Source organism: Camelus bactrianus, chromosome 19 (genome assembly GCF_048773025.1).
Source record: "Camelus bactrianus isolate YW-2024 breed Bactrian camel chromosome 19, ASM4877302v1, whole genome shotgun sequence".
NCBI classification, from domain to species: Eukaryota; Metazoa; Chordata; class Mammalia; order Artiodactyla; family Camelidae; genus Camelus; species Camelus bactrianus.
This window is the reverse complement of record NC_133557.1, coordinates 14,836,796-14,855,063: the sequence shown is the minus strand read 5'-3', so window position 1 is coordinate 14,855,063 and position 18,268 is coordinate 14,836,796. Positions and strand designations below refer to the sequence as shown.

Genomic DNA, 18,268 nt, shown 5'->3' with positions numbered 1-18,268 from the left:
GATATGACACAAAAGCACCAGCAGCACAAGAAAAAAAACAGGTAATAGAATTCATCAAAAATTAAAATTTATGTACATCAAAGGACACCATCAAGAGAGTGAAAAGACACCTATATCATAGGAGAAAATATCTGCAAATTATGTATCTGGTAAGGATCTAGTATCCAAAATACATAAAGAACTCTTACAATTCAACAACAACAGAGGTAACCCAATTCAAAAATGGGCAAAGGACTTGAATAGACATTTCTCCAGAGAAGATCTATAAATGGGCAGTAAGCACATGAAAAGATGCTCAATGTCATTAGGAAAATGCAAATCAAAACCACAATGAGCTATCACTTCATATCCCCTAGGATAGCTATTGTTATGGATTGAATTGTGTCCCCCTCCCCACCAAAATGTTCCTGACCTCCAGTATCTGTGAATGTGAACTTATTTGGAAATACAATCTTTACAGATGTAATCAAGCGAGGATGAGGTCATTAAGGTGGACCTTAATCCAATATGACCTGGGTACATATAAAAGGGCGAGATTTGGACAAAGGCACAGAGGGAAGATGGCCATGTGAAGATGGAGGCAGAGATTAGAGTTACGATACCATAAACCAAGGAATGCCTGGGGCTACCAGAAGCTGGAAGAGGCAATGAAGGATCCTCTCCTAGGGATCTGGAGGGACCGTGGCCCTGTGAACACCGTCATTTTGGATTTCTAGCCTCCAGAACTATGAGACAATACATTTGCTGTTTTTAGCTACCGAGTTTGTGGTACTTTCTTATGGAGCCCTAGGACAGCAATACAGCTGTAATTTTAGATATGGAAAATAACAAATGTTGGCAAATGTGACGGTTAATTTTATGTGTCTACTTGGCTGGGCCACAGTGCCCATATATTTGGTCAGACATTAATTTGGATTTTTCTGTGAAGTTGTTTTTAGTATGAGATTAACATTTAAATTGATGGACTTTTGAGAAGATCAGATTACCTTCCACAATGTGGGTGGGTCTCATCTAATCAGTCAACGATCTTAATGAAACAAAGACTGATACTCCTCTTGAGTAAGAAAGAATTCTGCCAGCAGACTGCCTCTGGATTTAAACTGTATGTCTTTCTTGGGTCTCCAGGTGCTTGTTTACTCTGCAGACTTTACACTTACTAAGCTTCCACAATTGTGTGAGCAAATTCTGTAAAAGAAATTATCTATCTATCATCTATCTAGCTATCTATCTATCTATCTAAACCTCTTGTTGATTCTGTTTCTCTGGAAAGCCCTGACTAATAGAGGAAAGAAGTGGAGAATTTAGTACCCTCGTACATTGCTGATGGAAATGTAAATGGTGCAGCCACTGTGGAAAATCATTTGGTGGTTCCACAATCAGTTAAACATAGAGTTAACATACGACCCAGCATTTCCACTCCAAGGCATATATCTAAAACAACTGAAAACAGGTGTTTGGGGTTGTGGGGTATAGCTCTGTGGTAGTGTGTGTGCTTGGCATGCACAAGGTCCTGGGTTCAATCCCCAGTGCCTCTGTTAAAAACAAAAAACAGGTGTTCAAACAAAAATTTGTATGAGAATGTTCATAGCTAGGTTCAGGGTTAGGGCTAGGTGCGTAGTTAAGGCTAGGTTCAAAAAAAAAAAAAAGAATGTTCATAACAACACTACTGACAATAGCCAAAAAGGCAAAAGCCACTCAAATGTCCATCAGCTGACTGATAAATATTGGTGGATATAAGGCATATCCATACAATGGAATATTATTCAACCATTAAAAAATAAAATCCTGATAAATGCTACAACATTAATGAACATTGATAACATTATGGTGAGTGGACAAAAAGACACAAAAAGTCACATATTGTATAATTCCATTTATATTAAATATCCAGAATAGGCAATTTCATAAAGACACAAAGCAGATTAGTGGTTCCCAGGGGCGTGGGAGTAGGAGTGATTGCTTAATGACTATGGGGTTTCCTTTTCCTTTTAAGGGGATGAAAATATTCTAAAACTAGCTTGTGATGGTTGCACAACACTGTAAATGTATTAAATACCACTGAATCATACACTTTTCCCCCTTTTCTCTTTTTTTGTGTGGAGGTACTAGGGATTAAACTCAAGACCTCGTTCATGCTAAGTATGTGCTCTACCACCGAGTTATACTGACCCCCTAGTCATACACTTTTAAAATGGCTAAAATGGTAAATTCATATCATGCATTTTATGACAACTTAAAAAACTGTGCTCAATACACACATAATTCTTGAACCTATTAATTAAGAAACAAATTGAACTTGTGGAAATGCACTTTTTAACAAAAATGAAACAATGAATCAAGAATTAAAGGCCATAAAACAAATCATGTGTGTAACCATTACGATAAACAAGGAGGCTTGTGGAATTATAATCACAAAGCAACTGTATTTTTGTCTCGTACTGTCCCTTGCAATCCAACTTGTAAGTGTATCCCTTAACTCTAGAAGCAAACTCAGGCCTCTACAACTTCTCTAGTCAATCTTATTTAATAACAACAACAACAACAATAATATCACTCTGTGGTAACAGTTAAGGTGCAAAACAGTAGTCTCAGTTCAAAAATTTAAATGTCCAATCCTGGTTATGATCAAAATGGCTTATCATCTGAAGCTGAGGCTTCTCTGGGCCTCCTGCAGACGGGAAGCCAGCATCAGGGAAGTGAGATCTTCCTTGTGTATTAAGGTTTCTGATGGTTCCATGGGAACCGGGACATGGGAGTGAGGAAAGGAAGGCAAAGCAAGAAAAAAATGCTTAGCTGAGACGTGGTGACTGGGCACTAGCTTGGCAAGAGTTTAACTGCATCTTTCTCCTCCGACATGGGCTCCTCCGATGCTCCCCAGGATGGCTCATCCATCCTCTCCCTTCTCCCAGTCATCCCACCTTCATCCCCCAGGGATCTCAGGGGTGACGCCTTCCCCCATGGCTCTGCTTTCTGCTCCACTGTCAGCACTGTGAGTCGGAAGTCTAAGTCCACCTCCTGGAGGAAAACTTCGCCTCTTGGTCAGGCTCTGAGATGACCCTGTGCCAGCTCTCTTGCACACAGCCCCCATCTGGTCCTCGGGAGGTGCGCGTGCATCCCCTGCCCCAATCAGCTCCAGAAGTGAAGGCTGCACTCAGCTGAGACACCACTCCTTTGCTCCATCATCAAAGTACGCAGACAGCCACTGGTATCTCACCCTTTCGATTTTTCCAGGCCAAGGTCTGGTTAATCCATGGAACTGTCACCCTCTAGAGGATGCAAATTAAGCTCCACTGAGGCCCTTTCTCTATCTGTGAGGTGAGGGGCAGCTGGCAGCCACTACTCTCCCTTAGGAGATTCCAAACACACAAACGGCTCTCTTTAAAGAAATCCCCACCCAAAACTCTCCTTCAACTTTTTTTATACCCTCAGTGTGGGTAAGGGAGTGTAAGAGGGCTACAGGTTTCTGACCATCTCCATTATAAATACAGCATACCATATAGATATGTGGTATCTATTATCGCCTTTCTCCAAAACATCCATTTTAACCTCATTAAATGTACATTTAAATACCTGCAATCATTACTGAATATAGTAACAGCTACTGCTGAGCCCGATCTGTCCCAGACATGGCATTAGGCCCTTTTAACAAACATCATTTAAAGTTATTAATAGGTATGTTTGTAACGACTCTGATTTATCAATTTCTTAAGAGTTCATACAGATGACTGTCATTTAAAAATCTACAGAGTACAGTATTATTGATTCTCAGGAGCAAGAAACACTCTGAAAGCCTAGTTGCAGAACTTTCGATCTGGAAAGGACTTCAGAGGTGAGTTAACCTCACTCATTTCCTTCAAGCAGCAGCTGAGGTCCCGAGAGGCTGAGGGACTTGACCAAGGTCATCACAGTGAGAGATCAGAAGATGGGGGTTATCACTTTCCACAGCTGCCTCTTATTCATAAAAAGTATTAAGTTCTGATTCATATTGCTCATTTTAATATTTATCAAACCAGTGGTAGAAATGAATTCTTAATGCAAAATAATTATTTCAGAGTCTTAAAAAATTGAACAAACTGGGCTTTCAACACTAGATAAAGCTGTGTGAGTCCCAATCTACTGTACAGGAGAAGAATGGATTCTTAATTGTATCTGTGCTTCAGAGTGGAAGAATGATTTTTAAATGGAAAATCCCACGGAGGTGGCGATGAGAAATGAGTTTAGCTAGATGAATGATCTTAGGAGAAAGTAAGATAGCAAGCCAGGCTGAAGAGTAGCTTTTTCGTTGAGTTCAACTAAACCACATGTAGATTGTCTGTGCCCAGACAGTGAACTACCGCGTTTACTTTCATCTTCCTAGTCTTGGCACTGTCTCTTACGTTCTGATCCTTGTGGTCTACAGTCTTCAGGATTTCATATATATTTTTAAGAAAGTTGAGTGTACACAGCACAATGATGACGTTATGAATCTATCTAACAAACACTCCTGGGAACCTAGGACATGCCATCCAGCACTCTGATTTCAGTCCTGCATTCTTCTGCAACACAACTACCATATGCTTTAGGGCTGGCAGGGTGTCTAGAAATAACTCAGACCAGCACATTTCAGAGATAAGCAAACTGAGGCCCAGAGAAGAAAGTACCTCACCCAGGAGGGGCACACAGAGAGTTCATGGCTCTAGTCACAAAAGTTAAGCATTTTGACAGATTCATGAACCCTTGGGCAGTTCTAGCTTCTGCTCTGAGGACCTCAGAGTCACATTTTGTAGCCTGAAGTGCTAATTAAACCAGAGGAGTTACGGAGTTACTATTGATAGGAAGGAGGCAAGACATTAACTAGGCCACGAAACCTGGGGACACAGAAGGAGAACTAGTCTCCTGAGACTCACATATTATATTCAACCTTTATATTTTAAGACTGAAGTTGGTTTAATGCAGTCTCAACTTCCCAAATCTGGACTTTGACTTGAGTTGCATTTAGCCTTGAAGGACTACGGCTGCTGCAGTTCGCATCATGAGATAAACAGGATAAACGGGTAACCCTACTTCTCAGAAATGCTGCCCTCACCCAGTAGAAAGATTAAAACCATCCTTCTAAATCCATCAGTTGCTTCAAAGGAAGCTACTTCAAACCATTTTCCTATTATTTTGAGTTGTAATCAATAATACTCAGTTGCAACCAACTGAATTTAAAGGTAAAAAGAAAGTAGAAAAGAAACCCACAAAAATGTTTTTAAAAGACATACTACTTGAGTTTGCAATTATCTCACATTTTTCTTTTTACTGATCGGAGTGGCTTTCACTGTACTGCCAAAATCAAATCTCTCTCAGAAGGCCTAGTGGTGTGAACAAAAGCACTGGAATCAAAGAACTTCCCAGTTTTAATCTGTCAGAGACTGTGTGGTACTCGGGAAAGAGTCATTTAACCTCTCTCCATTTGTCCCAGTTCTGTACAATAAGGTAAACTATGAGTACTGTGTGGACTGGCCAATTAAGCTAATTAACCCCCTGGAAAGTATCCAAAAATACTATTTATGGGCCACTAACAGTCACAGAAACTCCTAAGAGATTCTGTACAGACAGCACAATCTCTGCGGGTGTCACTTTACCCACAGCTTACAAAGAAAGCGCTGGGTGTTCCCTAACACAGGAGGAAAAAGAAACAGCACACGCTGTCGTTCAGCAACACCATCTTTATTCAAAAATATATATCTATGAGACATTTCAGAATATACTGCTACCGCCAATGGCAGCCTATACTTCTAAATAAAGTCCTAAATTAATATACAAATTTAAGCTTTAAAAATATTCTTTAAGAAAACAAAACAAAACAAAAAACAAAGGAAGAGTGAAGACTCTCTGAGGAACATGACCTAAAGGAAAGGTCTTTGAGGCCAACGGATGCCCTAAATAAAGGAAAAAACACAAGACAAAAACCACCCACCCCACCCCGCCAGATCGCCTCATACGTACAAGGAGAAAGGTTCATTTAAATTAAACAAATGAAGTAATAAGCACACTTGGGGACGATGTGGGAGAATTAAGATCTAAAAAACAAGAGCATTTCATTGAAAAACAAAAATAGAACTAACTTCCTCACAGGAAGTCCACAAGTAACAGGTGTTAAGAAGCCAACACATTCATTTACATAATTGCTACGGTTTCATTTCTTGCTCCTGCTGTAATAATTATGCACCAATTGCTGGTCAGAGACTCAATCAGGTAAAACACAGCAGTGGGCAAAATCCATTATGTTATGTAACATTTTCATCTAGCTGATCAGAGCAAATAACCAGTATACCTTTTTGGTTGGTTTGTGGCTGGTAAAATTTTGCTTTCTTGCTGAAAGAAAGCATAGAGAATGTCCAGGATGGGTCTGTTCAGAAGCAAGCTCATTCACAGGACTGAAGCAGCACACCATGTGGGGAGGGGGCTTTTGCACAGAAACAGCAAAGACTGGAATTTATTTTGCAATTTGAGTAAAGTCACTTACTGCCCTATGGCCTCTGGGAGAAAAACTTCCAGACTCGTTAATTTAATAATGGCAGGACAATAGGCAGTGTCAATACGCAAAAAACACAGTCTGTATTCAATCTGAAAAATAGCTTAAATGCTACTAGGTTCTACACAGAGTTAAACTGCATACCTGCTAGGGCTTTCCAGCATTTTCACTTCATGGCAGGCAGGAGAGCTTTTTGAAGGGAAGTCTGTTACACTTTTAAAAACATACATTCCATTCTAACACGTTGAATATGTAAAATTCCATGTAATTGGCTTTCCAATTGGTAATCCTGAAAATAGCAACTCAAAATAATGGAGTTCTGAAGCCCCCTCCTCTGAATTCCTTTTTATAGCTTTTGGACTTCAGCCTCTGGGCTACAATTCCTATTACACTATTGGGGCAAATTGTTTTCTGCCCTTTCCAATGTCAAAAATAAGCCTGCCCAGTTAGAATGATTTATAGTCAGCAGGTCTAACCTTTACTAAAAGCAAGGTAAAAATCCTCTCTAACTACCTTATACAGTCATAATGTCAGCTGGCATGATAATGGAATTAAAACCCCCAATTAATATCCTTCACTTTCCCCCTTCCCGAGATGAACATTCAGTAACACCTGATGCAAAGTTTTCCTCCTGCTGTGGGCACAAGGACACGTGCAGTGGTGTGAACTGAAGGACACATATGCGCAGTGTCATACTTGCAGGGGAGATTCAAGTGTAGTCACCATGCCGTGGACATGTGCCCACACCGCAAATTAAACGTTAGTGTGCACCCTACTCCCCAAAGGAAAGGGTCAAAGCAACACCCATGCAGAGCCCGGGCTCCCAGTATGCCTTTAGCTTTGGGGGCCCACCAGCACCATTTCTAACAACAGCCTTCACAACCAACTTGGGCAAAGACCATGTTTCAAGGAAGGCGCTCTCTGACAGTGGGTGGAACCCTAGATAAGTGCAGCCTGGGAGGGTCATCAGTAGGAACCCAAAGCAAGTAACTCATGTTTAACTCATGCTTGTGATCCCTGTTAGTCTGTCTCTGAACTGTGACTTGATGTCCCAGATCAGCTTTGAATCTTTTCGCTGGATTCTCTAGTCTGCTCACAAAGCAAATGCACCTAACCTTCGTCTACGCATTGCTAGAAGTCCTGGTAAGAGAGAAGCAGAGACCTGGCAAAGTCTTTCTGGCGAAGCTGCTTATCAGTCATGACTCCAACCTTTGGGGTGGCAGCCAGGAAAGCCAACGGCTCCAGACTGAGTCCCTCAGTGGAAGCCTGTACTGAACTTGAACAAGCCCCACTCAGAAAGGAGAGGCTGCTTGCATGACACAGTGTTGTCATAAGGGACAAGATTCTTCTGAAAGCTTCCAGAAGTACACATGATTTTCATAACTTCTTGGGTGTAGACAGAGAATGGAAAAGAATGGAAAACCAACAGGGGCAAGGAAACATGAAGTGAGACAGTTCTTTCCAAATATAAATCTAAACTGGATTCCACTTGCCACTGCTATGAATTGTGCTCAAGAGGAGAGGCCGGAGAGGAGAATCAGAATCTGTGGTTCTTTCTTGAGGCTCGGGGGGCAGGCGGAAAGAGTGATACAACCAGGGGCTACTAGGTTATTTCCAACCATGACTTGCCCTCTTTCTGCTGGTACAGATGGGAATCTGGGGCATGACACCTGCCCTAGTCAGTTGAAAACAGGTCACCAGCAGAGGGCAGGGGGGCCAAGCCTCCTGTGACGTTGGGCAGCAATGAGAGGTCTGGCAAGCTCTGAATATGGGACTTCAGTTCCTTGCGGACCTGGGTTACCCGAGCAAGCTTCTGTTTATATTCCTAAGGAGACAAAGAGAAGACAATGCAGTTAAGTCTGCGTGTGCTGATGGTCAGGTTTAAGGAGCCAACACAGATACTTTCACCCTCTTGCCCTACATGCTCCTCACCAGATCGCCCTCCCCCATTCAGCTACACTATAATCCATGGGTTTTCAAACACTCAAAAGGCAAAACTTTATATAAAAAAGGAAACTCGAGAGTTCAATACCGGCAACAGTGAATTAAACGGTATATAACTTAGCACTTGAGATCTGGAAGTAAAAAAAGTGACGTTTTGTATTTGCAGTGTCTTTGGTTCTTATCTATTTCAAAATGCTTTATAAAATAAAACTGCAAAGCTCAGGCTTTACAATTATTTTGAAGGCTCTACCTAGACAGGGCTAGAAAAATGACTATGAAGTTATATTTTGTGTGTTAAACTTAGATTAGCCCAGATTTATTGTTTTCGCAGTCAAGGACTATGGAAGCTCAAATTCCCACCATCCCCGCCTGTGTCCAGAACCTCCTCACTCCACACCTGAGTAACTGCAAGTCCCTGATGAGGCCCTCTAGTGGTCTCCCCTCAACGTGCCAGACTTACCTTCCACAAGCCCAGCTATCATCAAGTCACTGCTCTGAGAACGTGGGGCATGGCAGCACTACCTCCACCACTGCTCAGAAGTCCAGGTCTTCTAAAATTAGCTCCTGCCCACATGCATTCTCACAGCCTTCCCAGGGCCAGAGCCTGCACGGGCCGTTTGTACAGAATTCCCCTCAAGCCCGAGGGATGTCTTTCTTCTGGTCCCAGCAAAGTCTTGACTCCACTCCTCTGCCTACCTGCTGAGTCCCACATCTCAAGAAAAGTCCTTCCTGCTCATCCAGGAGATCTGTCCCCATCTCCGCTGGCCCCGGAGCCCTCCTGTACACTGAGTGTGCATCTGCGCCCCTGACAGGCTGCTCTGAGGTGCTCTCTCCATACAGGTTAGATTTCTATGTTCCTCTGAAATATGACTCCCCTGGTGACAGGAATAAATATACTATTTTCTTTCCTCAGCTCACAACTAAAGGTCCTCTTGGTAAATGTATGGAATAATAATCCTGGCCCTGTCAGTTCTGTGGTATATGGCTCTCTTGGGGTTTGACTTTTTTTCCTCTCGCTGTTACCCCCCATCCCCGCAGGGGTTTCTGCAAAGACAGGGAGGTTTCTGAGGCTGGGCCCTCGCTGACTATAGCCTCTCCTGCAGGAATGTAGCTGAAAGCACGGGGCTGATTCTCAAAGCTCTGGGTTTAGTTCTGGCTCTGACTCTGAGCTGCTGTGTGACTGTGGACGTGCTCCCTCTCCTCCTTCATCCATCCTTATCTGCAAATGAAGGAATTAGACCTCCTGTAAGATTTTTCTTCAAGTTCCAGATTCCCTCATGCCAGATACCTTATGCATATTTGGGGAGGCAAAGGGTTTGAGGGCACAAGCTTTAGCACTCCTAGGAAGAGTGATAAGTGAGGAAATAGGTTAAATGAAGAACACTTAATCTGAGTTGTAAACAAAAATTCCAAGCAAGGAGTGGGAGAGGGGGTATCAGGGAAATGGGCAGGGAGGCTCTGCCCCACATCACTGCAGGCAGTCACCCTTCCACTTGAAATGAGAGCTGCTCACAAAAGCCATCAAATGAAGATACAAGGCACAAGTTAAGAAAGTAATAAGCTCTCTTAGTATCCCATTTCTTTCATTTGTAGATGTAATAAAACTAAAATAATGACTTAAGTAAATCATTAATAGTGACTTCCCATCAAACTAGTAAGCTTGAGGAGGCCAGGCCCAGGCCCATCTGCTTCACCCAGCATCCACCATGCCCAGCAGTGCCCTGTAAACAGTGGGTGTGACGCAGCTGCCTGATGAATTAACAATATATAAAATGTAACATCACATACAGGTACACCACATGAAGTAGTCACCTTTCATTCTTGAAACTGAAAACTCATTTCAAATCTGAGGGTCTGAAATCTCAAGGTTCCCTGTCCTCTCTACAAACAGTTTTCTTCTTTGGCTTTATAGACCTCATGGGAAATTAATAGAGGAGATCAATTCTCTATTACAGGACATGGATTCATCTAACTTCTTCTGAATTCTAGGTACAAAAAGGGTGAAATAATTACTGAATAATTACCCCCATGCTCTCCGCCCAAATCCTCTGACCAAAGCTGACAAATGAAAGCCACCTGAACTTGGAGCCATCCACTCTTGGCAGCCACAGAGCACTTCAGCTGAAGGAATTCCTCAAGAGCAGTCTGAAAATAGTACTGAGTCTCTAATGAGCTGACCTGGGATCAGAATCCCAGGCGCCTCGCTCTCGGGTGATCCTCAGACTGATACATCTGCCCAAACCCACAGAATGTACACCACCAAAGTGAACCCTAATGTAAACTTTAGACTCTGGGTGATTATGATGTGTCACTGTGGGTTCATCAACAGTAACAAATGTACCACACCTGCAGGGTGTTGCTAGTGGGGGAGATGTACAGTATAATGTGTAGGGATGGGGGTATACGGCAAATCTCTGCACCTTCCTCTTAATTTTGCTATGAACCTAAAACTGCTCTAAAGATAGCTTTTTTAAAAAATGACCTATGGACCAAGACATTTCAATCTGTGACTAGGTACATACTCTCAATATCCAAATACAGATAAAGACTGCCTCTAAAACTGTTAAAACACGTACCTGCTTAACCAGGACAGTTGAATGACCTACCTTAATGCCTTGAGGAGAGATGAGCAGGTTAGAATTCACAGCAAGTTCTGATTGAGTCAAACTGAAGCTACAGTAACTTTAGAGTCCCCTAAATAGATTCAGCAGTGCCCCTGTGATCCCCTCTTCTCCCCCACTTTTAAAAATTAAATTTAGTCTTTTCCCAAATACAGTCATTATAATGTTGCCACAGACCAACAAAAAAAATTAAGAGTGAATCCAAATAAAACTCTCTCCCAAATCAAAATCCAGCCTTCACTTGCCTCCAATTCCCCCCCCCCCTTTTACACTCCCTCGTTCGGGTCACTCCCTCACAGCTGTCTTTCCAGCTATTCTCTTAGGTCTGGATGGGCAAAGGAGACAGAGCTCAGGAGAATCCAAGAATCTTTTCTCTCAATCTACTAGACTGCCTTCTGTCAAGTGCAGGCCCCAAGCTCTGCTGCTGTCAGGTTCCTAACCTCAGCTGCTCCCGCGCTCGGCAGGAATCCAGGCTTCTCCTTTTCATAACATGAAAACCAACTTCAAACTGGTGCGACCCGCTCAGATCCTTTTGACTCATTTAAGTGTGCTGCATCCCACAGTCTTTTCCCTACACCAAGTACCACTCAGAGAAATGATGTGACAAGACAGTCACGTGCTCCTTGTTTAAAATACCTTACTCTCGTGTGTAAGAGAGGGCTTAGCCTTTAATCTAGTGCGCACGCTACCCTGCCTGGTACGGAATCCCGCCTTGTCTGTACCAGCAGATGACACCGCTGCACGGCACCTGCTCATCACTCCTCTCTCCCTGCTGGCTGACTCACCTCACCCACGCTGCACGTGGCTCTTTTCTGCACTCTCGTCTTCAGGCACTTGCCTTTTCCTCCACTACCAATCTTAGACAAGAAAAGACAAGGCAAACCCAGGTAGTTCTGTTCCTTTTCCTTCCCCGCTGATGCGTAATTTCTATCAGGGCGGTGGCAGAGGTGAGGGGTTGAGATGAATCCTCCATTCAGCTCCAGGCACCTACTGCAGCAAGCCCCACCTCACCCCAGAGAGGCCGTGGGGAGCCATGGAACAGGTAAGCGTTCTACCAGACTTGCTGCTACTGCTGCCCGGTGTCAGGATCCTTGAGGAGAGGAGACGGAGGGGAGAGCGGGCTCCTGTGATGAACTGCCTAGGTTTACTTGACTGCCAAGAAGTGTGTAACATGTGGAGGCTCAAGGCCCAATGTGTAGTTCTGAGATAATGCCCAGGATTTATGCTCCTGGCAAAGCTCTGGAATCTTGCCTCACACTCTCTCTGAACTTCAGGAGAAAACGTGTTCAACATCCCCCTGCTTCCTGTGGATCCAGCTGACGCTGTGGGAACACAGATCAGTATGGAGCACCGAGACAACTGGCTGAAGGAAGCAAGGCCGACACATTCTTTGCCTTTTTTGGTGAGAGCAGTAAGCCAGACCTGACATGCTGCAGACCAGCTCGGGGATAAGGCGCTTAGAAGTGACAGGGGCTGACACTGCAATGACCTTTCACAGGAATTTCAATTTCAAAACAAACAAAATTGTAAGTATTTCCTCTAGCAACTCATGTAAGAAATACCAATCAAAATGTAAACACTGTCAAACCTACTTTTTTTTCTTGCTAAGAAGTATTTACGTAAGAAAAATTTATGTTAGAAATAACACCACAGGCAGGGGCTTGATTTGATAAGCTCTCCAGTAACAAGACTCTCGTCTTCCTTTTACCCTGCCCTGTTGTGCTATAGGACCTGGTATATAAAAAACACTCACTGCTCAGCTACTCCTAATTAAGAATCATACAGGGTTATTATGCACGAAGAGGTTTACAAAGGGCCCCGTTTTAAAGGTGACCTGTCACACTCTTTGACTGAATTTAAGTCAAAGAGTGGCTTCATCGCACGAAGGGTGAGAGCCAGGCACAAAGGGGAAGCTGATCCTCGCCCTAATGTTACTTAACACACCCACTCAGCCCCCCTCCTCCTGCCAGGAGGCTTACGAGATCTACACTTAGAAATCACAGCTTCTACTCAAACCACAATTAATTAATTGATTAAATTTTTCTTTCATTTATTTTTTTAAAGGGAAAACACAATATATAAATCTTTGGACTAAAAATAAGAATGCAGCTTTTTTCTTCGAGGATCTATGCAGGAACGTTAAAAAAACCATCACTGACCTGCATCTCTCTCCTAGCCAGCTCCGTGATCCATATGACTTAGTGGCAGCTGCCACATTTCAAAATGATACATTCTGGGATGTCACAGCAGGGCTGGAGCTGCTGAGTAAGACGCTGGGGAAGATACAGGAAAAGAGGAAGTTGTGGCTCCAATCCCAGTGCTCAGGGCCTCTGAGCTCCATTACCAAAGCCAGTTAACAAAGGTACTGCTGGGGCTGAGTGGGTCACCCCAAAATATGCCACAATGACATATTGATTATTTTGAATTAAAGCTGCCTGCAAAGCAGCCAATGCAAGAAAAAAACTCCGACCCTCCTCTGAAAAGCAGGAAATAAATTTCTCATGTGAAAGACTCACTCCCTGCACGTGGAGGCCGAACACCCTTACTGTCAGAGTCAGAGAATTCAGAGTGGAGAAGCCTGTGTAAACAAACCTTGTTGCTTCTTTAATTTACTACCCCAAACCCAAACTCTGTTCAGATTTTTTACTAGTTAAGCACCCAAAGCCTAAGTTTCTTTGTTCTGTCAATTCCTCACAAATTTATTGCTTGTGTAAAAAGTATAAAAGCTGCCTGCTTTGGACACTTCTTTGGTCTCATTTCTGTGAGACCTCCCTGTGCATGATTAAAATTTGTTTCTTTCTCTCCTATTTATCTGCCTTCTGTCAATTTTATTATCTGTCCAGCCACAAGAGCCCAAGAGGGGCTGAGGGGGAAACTCCTCATGCCTCCCACCAACAGGACACACAAAGTGCTTCCCAGAAGGGAAAATGACAAAATGAGCACAGAGAAACAGTCTCAGAGCAATTCAACGATCCACTGGAGGAATCAAATGGGAAGTCTTCTGAAGCCTGAAACCATACCTCAAAGTGTTTTCGGTGTTATTTTTTTCTCCTCAGAGGGCCCTCTACACAAAGGGCTTAGGAGCTTCTACCACCATAACAAAACCCCCCATTCTAGCAGGGATTTGCAAAAGCAAGGGAAGAAGAATGAAAAGTTAGTGTCTCCATGTAGCTAAACTAATACAAAAGAAACTAATAAAAATAAAATCAATTTTAGGAGCAGGTGAATTTGCAAACCTTAATGTAGTTATAAAGTTCAAATTTACAACTTAACAGATGTCCATAAAAGTACTTTTAAAAGAGACATTAAAAAATGCACCTGGACCTTCAAAAATGCTTACACCATTTATGCAATGGGTCCCTCATTATATAAAACCAGGTAAAACCAAAATACTAATGTACAAGAAGAATTCTTTATAATGAATTCTTTTTTTTTAAGTTAACCATCAAAAATGCAAGCCTTATGCAAATAACAAAGCCCCCACAAGCTTCCTTAACAACCATTTTAATAAAAAACCAGGTCGCTGATGTTGTGCAAACATCAAAGGCGCAGAACTTTAAACCGTTTCTCCTTTTGAGCCAAATACTGGTGGAGTCAAGCATTCCTGGAGGGCAGATGAGAAGCAAAGGGTAGAAAGGAAAAGAATATTTTTCACAGAAAATAATTTTAAGCAATGTGTATTACATTTTTAAGTACTAAGAGGTCTGCCTGGAACAAGGCAACCCGTAGGCTACTGCACTGTGTTTGGATACAGTTCTCTCTACAAGCAATAAAAAGACCAATTCCTTCCCATTAAAAACAAAAAAAGGAAGAAAATGCATTTCCTAGCTCCTCCAAAAGACTGAGGGTGTGTCGTATCCCTCCCAAGGGAGGAAGGTCTCTGGCAGAACAGAAAAAACTGAGTCAGAAAATCCTACTCTATCCCTTGCCTGTGGTGTGATATATGACTTCACCTGGCTGGGCTAAGTGTCCTTCTAGCTCAGATAGGAATGGAAATAGTGCCTATGTCCTGGGGTAATGGTAAGATATGAAGAAGACTAGGCACTTGTTAAATCGCTCAAAGTCAATTAAGCAGATTTGAGGGGGAAAAGAACAATCACCCTCTCCCATGTTTATTATTTTACAAGCAATAGTTAATCCTCCTGGATTTACATGTTAAGAAAAGATGTGCAAAACTGAAGAAAAAGAGAATTATTAATGGAATACAAAATCCTTCTTCCCACAAACCATTTGAGCATGTCCTGAAACTTCAGCATATTTACTAGAAGCTGGCTTGAGAAAATGAAAGCGCCCTCGACTTCCAAGACTTTGGGCAAAAAAGTCACAGAATTTTATAATCAGGTGGCACCACAGTCCTACCTTATCAATCTAAGGACTGACAGAGGGGAAAGCTTTTGTCTCAGGAGTAAAGCTAGATCTTGTGAGAACATCCTCAACCAGAAGGAGTCCCCATCAAATATATGCTCTGACCTAGCCTGGAGGTGAACTGAGCTGCAACCGTACCTGCCACCTGAGCTGTCAGATGCCGAGACAAGCATCAGGATAGGGTTGGAGATGAAAGAGTGACAATACAGACAGGATTCTGCAAACTGCTCAGAGAAATAACCAAACAATCCATAAATAGAATGACAAACTATGAAGCCAAATGATAGGGAGCTATCACAGTATATGGGGGGTGGGGGAGAGACCTGGCTTTTTGGGGTGGAGGTGGGTGTCCTGTGTGATGAGGAAGGGCAGATACTAACAACTCAGGTTTGACTGTGTTGGAACCTGTTTGCCCCAGGTGAAGGTAAAATTGTTATTTTATAAATGAAAAACCACACCAAAGATAAGAGGCTACAAAGACCACTGGCCGCAACAGAGAAAGCCAGAAAGAGCCCAGAATGGAAACTGAAGATCCTCATCACAAAATCCTAACGGGGGTAAATGGTATCTTTCTGGGAATAAAGCCCATGTCCCACAGAACAGGAACACTGTGGGTAAAATAAAGGGACTTGGAAAAGCACCAAATACACCATACCAGACATCATGAAGAAAAAATGGGATGTGTGTATTTATAATCATTAGCCAAACCCCAAGAATGCTCAGAAAGCCGCTGGCAAGTTTCTGTTGAGCTGAAATTTGCAAAGTTACTTTGCTTAAAATTCTCGAAGTACCCAATGACAGGATTAAGCAAGGGAATTGTCCACACTTTTCCCTAAAGAATCTGAAAAAGGAATAGAATAAATAAGGACGCTTGCCAAGTCATAAAGACAGTTGGCTGGTACCACATCTTCACACAAAGCCTTCGGAGATGAGGGTCTTTGTTTGAAAAGGTTTCATTTTAACTCCTGATTATAATCATGCACATTTTTGCTCTAACCATGGAAAAAGACTCACTCTGACCTTATTTCAAGTTCTACATTTTAATAGAGAAAAATGAAGTCAAAGGTGTAACTTCCAAGGTTGCAGAGTATGCCACAATCCAATTTTCCTTTCTTCAAAAATCACAACTTGAAGAAAGTCCACCTTAACAGGAGTAGGAACATTCATAAAGACTAAAATAGAACTTTGCTCAAAATAACATGCACCCATTGGGTCAAACAGGCACTTAGACACAAGTGCTCAAATTTCTGTAATCTGAACTCTGCCCTCAGTTATGCTCCCTCAAGTCAATGTTAGAAGTAGCTATTTTCCCACAGCTGTTTCAAATGTAAACGGGTAACTTAAAACCCAGACAAGAACTCCATTTGTCTAATTAAACTATTCAATGTTCATTCCTTCATTAAACATAGATTAATCCTTAACTTGTCGATATATATGTCTTCTGACTGTAAATAAAGCTCAATGAAGTTCTAGACTGCTTAAGAATGCTTTGAAAAAGAGCAAGAACTTCTAAGACAGAAATGCACAGTGGTGGCAAAGGCCTTGTAATGTATATGACCTTCAGCATACTTCAAGATAAGCAGACATCTGTAGCATAACAGAATCCATTTTTAGAAATTCATAGGAAGACAATAATCCAAATACAGAAAGTTAGCCCAAAGGAAAGAAAAGTAGGAAGCGAAGGAAGGAGGAAAAGGAAACATAAATGCTCAATAAAAATAATCACTGAATATTCAACCACAGGTATTCAAGTAGCCTTTCAAAATGTTTATAAAGTTTTTGTTAATAAGGAAAAATGAGATCACATAAAGTTAAAAAAAGCATGACATTACGATAATTTTAATTTTAGAACAGGAGGAAAAAATAAAAGAACTATACCAAAATTAAAAGTAGTTATCTCTGGGTAATGAGATTATGATTTTTTTCTTTACATTTATTTTCTAAGTTTCCTATGACATGCTTCCTTTATAATCAGAGAAAAAGAAAAAGAACTGAATTTTAGCTGAGTAAGAATGGCAGACAAGCAGTGACACGGCGCCCAGATGCTGTTTGACTTAACATGTACATGCACTTTATAAATAAGTATGAAAAGTTAGCGCTACATACACTAGCTAAAATCTATGGAGCTGCTTCAGGAAGCAGGAGGAATTATCAAAAGTTGAACTATTAATATGAAAAAAACGCTATGGCTGAAAGTATGGAATTCAAGCTGGGGAGCTTTGAAATCATGTTGCCTTTTTCAGAGTGAAGTCTCAACTGTTGATGAACACGCCCTTAGGCCACCAAGTACGTGAAGTACCTTATATGTGGCTTTTTTTTTTCTTCCTGGAGTGAAAAGAGATTAATAAAGAAAGAACACACACGCACCTGCACACATATCCTGACAGATAAAAGCTCCAAATCCAGCATGAGCTATAAGGGTCAGTAGTGCCTGAAATGAATGGAAGGAATCCAAAGACCTAACGCACAGCCTCCAAACTCCAAATTACTTCACAGAACCACACAGCTCAAGAAAAGCCCCCAGCTACCAGGGGGAAACCTATTTAAAAAAAAAAAAAGGCTCTGACATCAAAGCAAGGATGAAAAGCAGCGGACAAGCCAAGGCCTGCCGTAAGAAGGAGACGACTTCTTTGGTGTGAGCAGACTGACCCACTTCAACAACCATTAGAATGGCCTGCAGTGCTGATAGCGCTGCCAGCCTAGGGAGGAGGGAATTACACGCTAAAGAAGGGCAGTGAGGCTAAGGACCAGTCGGCAGGGGGCCAGACAGGGCTGTGAGGGGCGGCCTCAGACAGGGCCTCTCAGCTCCCATGGGAACACAGCAGATGATCACTGGAGT

The 18,268-nt window shown here is 42.2% G+C and overlaps 1 protein-coding gene across 4 annotated transcripts in view; it reads right to left on the bottom strand.

Annotated features, from left to right (window-relative positions):
• RPRD1B (regulation of nuclear pre-mRNA domain containing 1B) overlaps positions 1–18,268 on the bottom strand; it is a 77,329-nt gene that overhangs the window by 26,780 nt on the left and 32,281 nt on the right. For 2 of the 4 annotated variants that reach the window (XM_074347264.1, XM_010960745.3), the window contains one exon: positions 5,676–8,324. The exons of 1 other annotated variant lie outside the window; for it this stretch is intronic. In XM_074347264.1, coding sequence (XP_074203365.1) covers positions 8,175–8,324 — 150 coding nt within the window. In that variant the 3' untranslated portion in view covers positions 5,676–8,174. Of the gene's footprint in view, positions 1–5,675; positions 8,325–13,223; positions 13,338–18,268 lie in introns of those variants that run through there. One more of the 4 variants, XM_074347262.1, reaches the window with a different exon arrangement.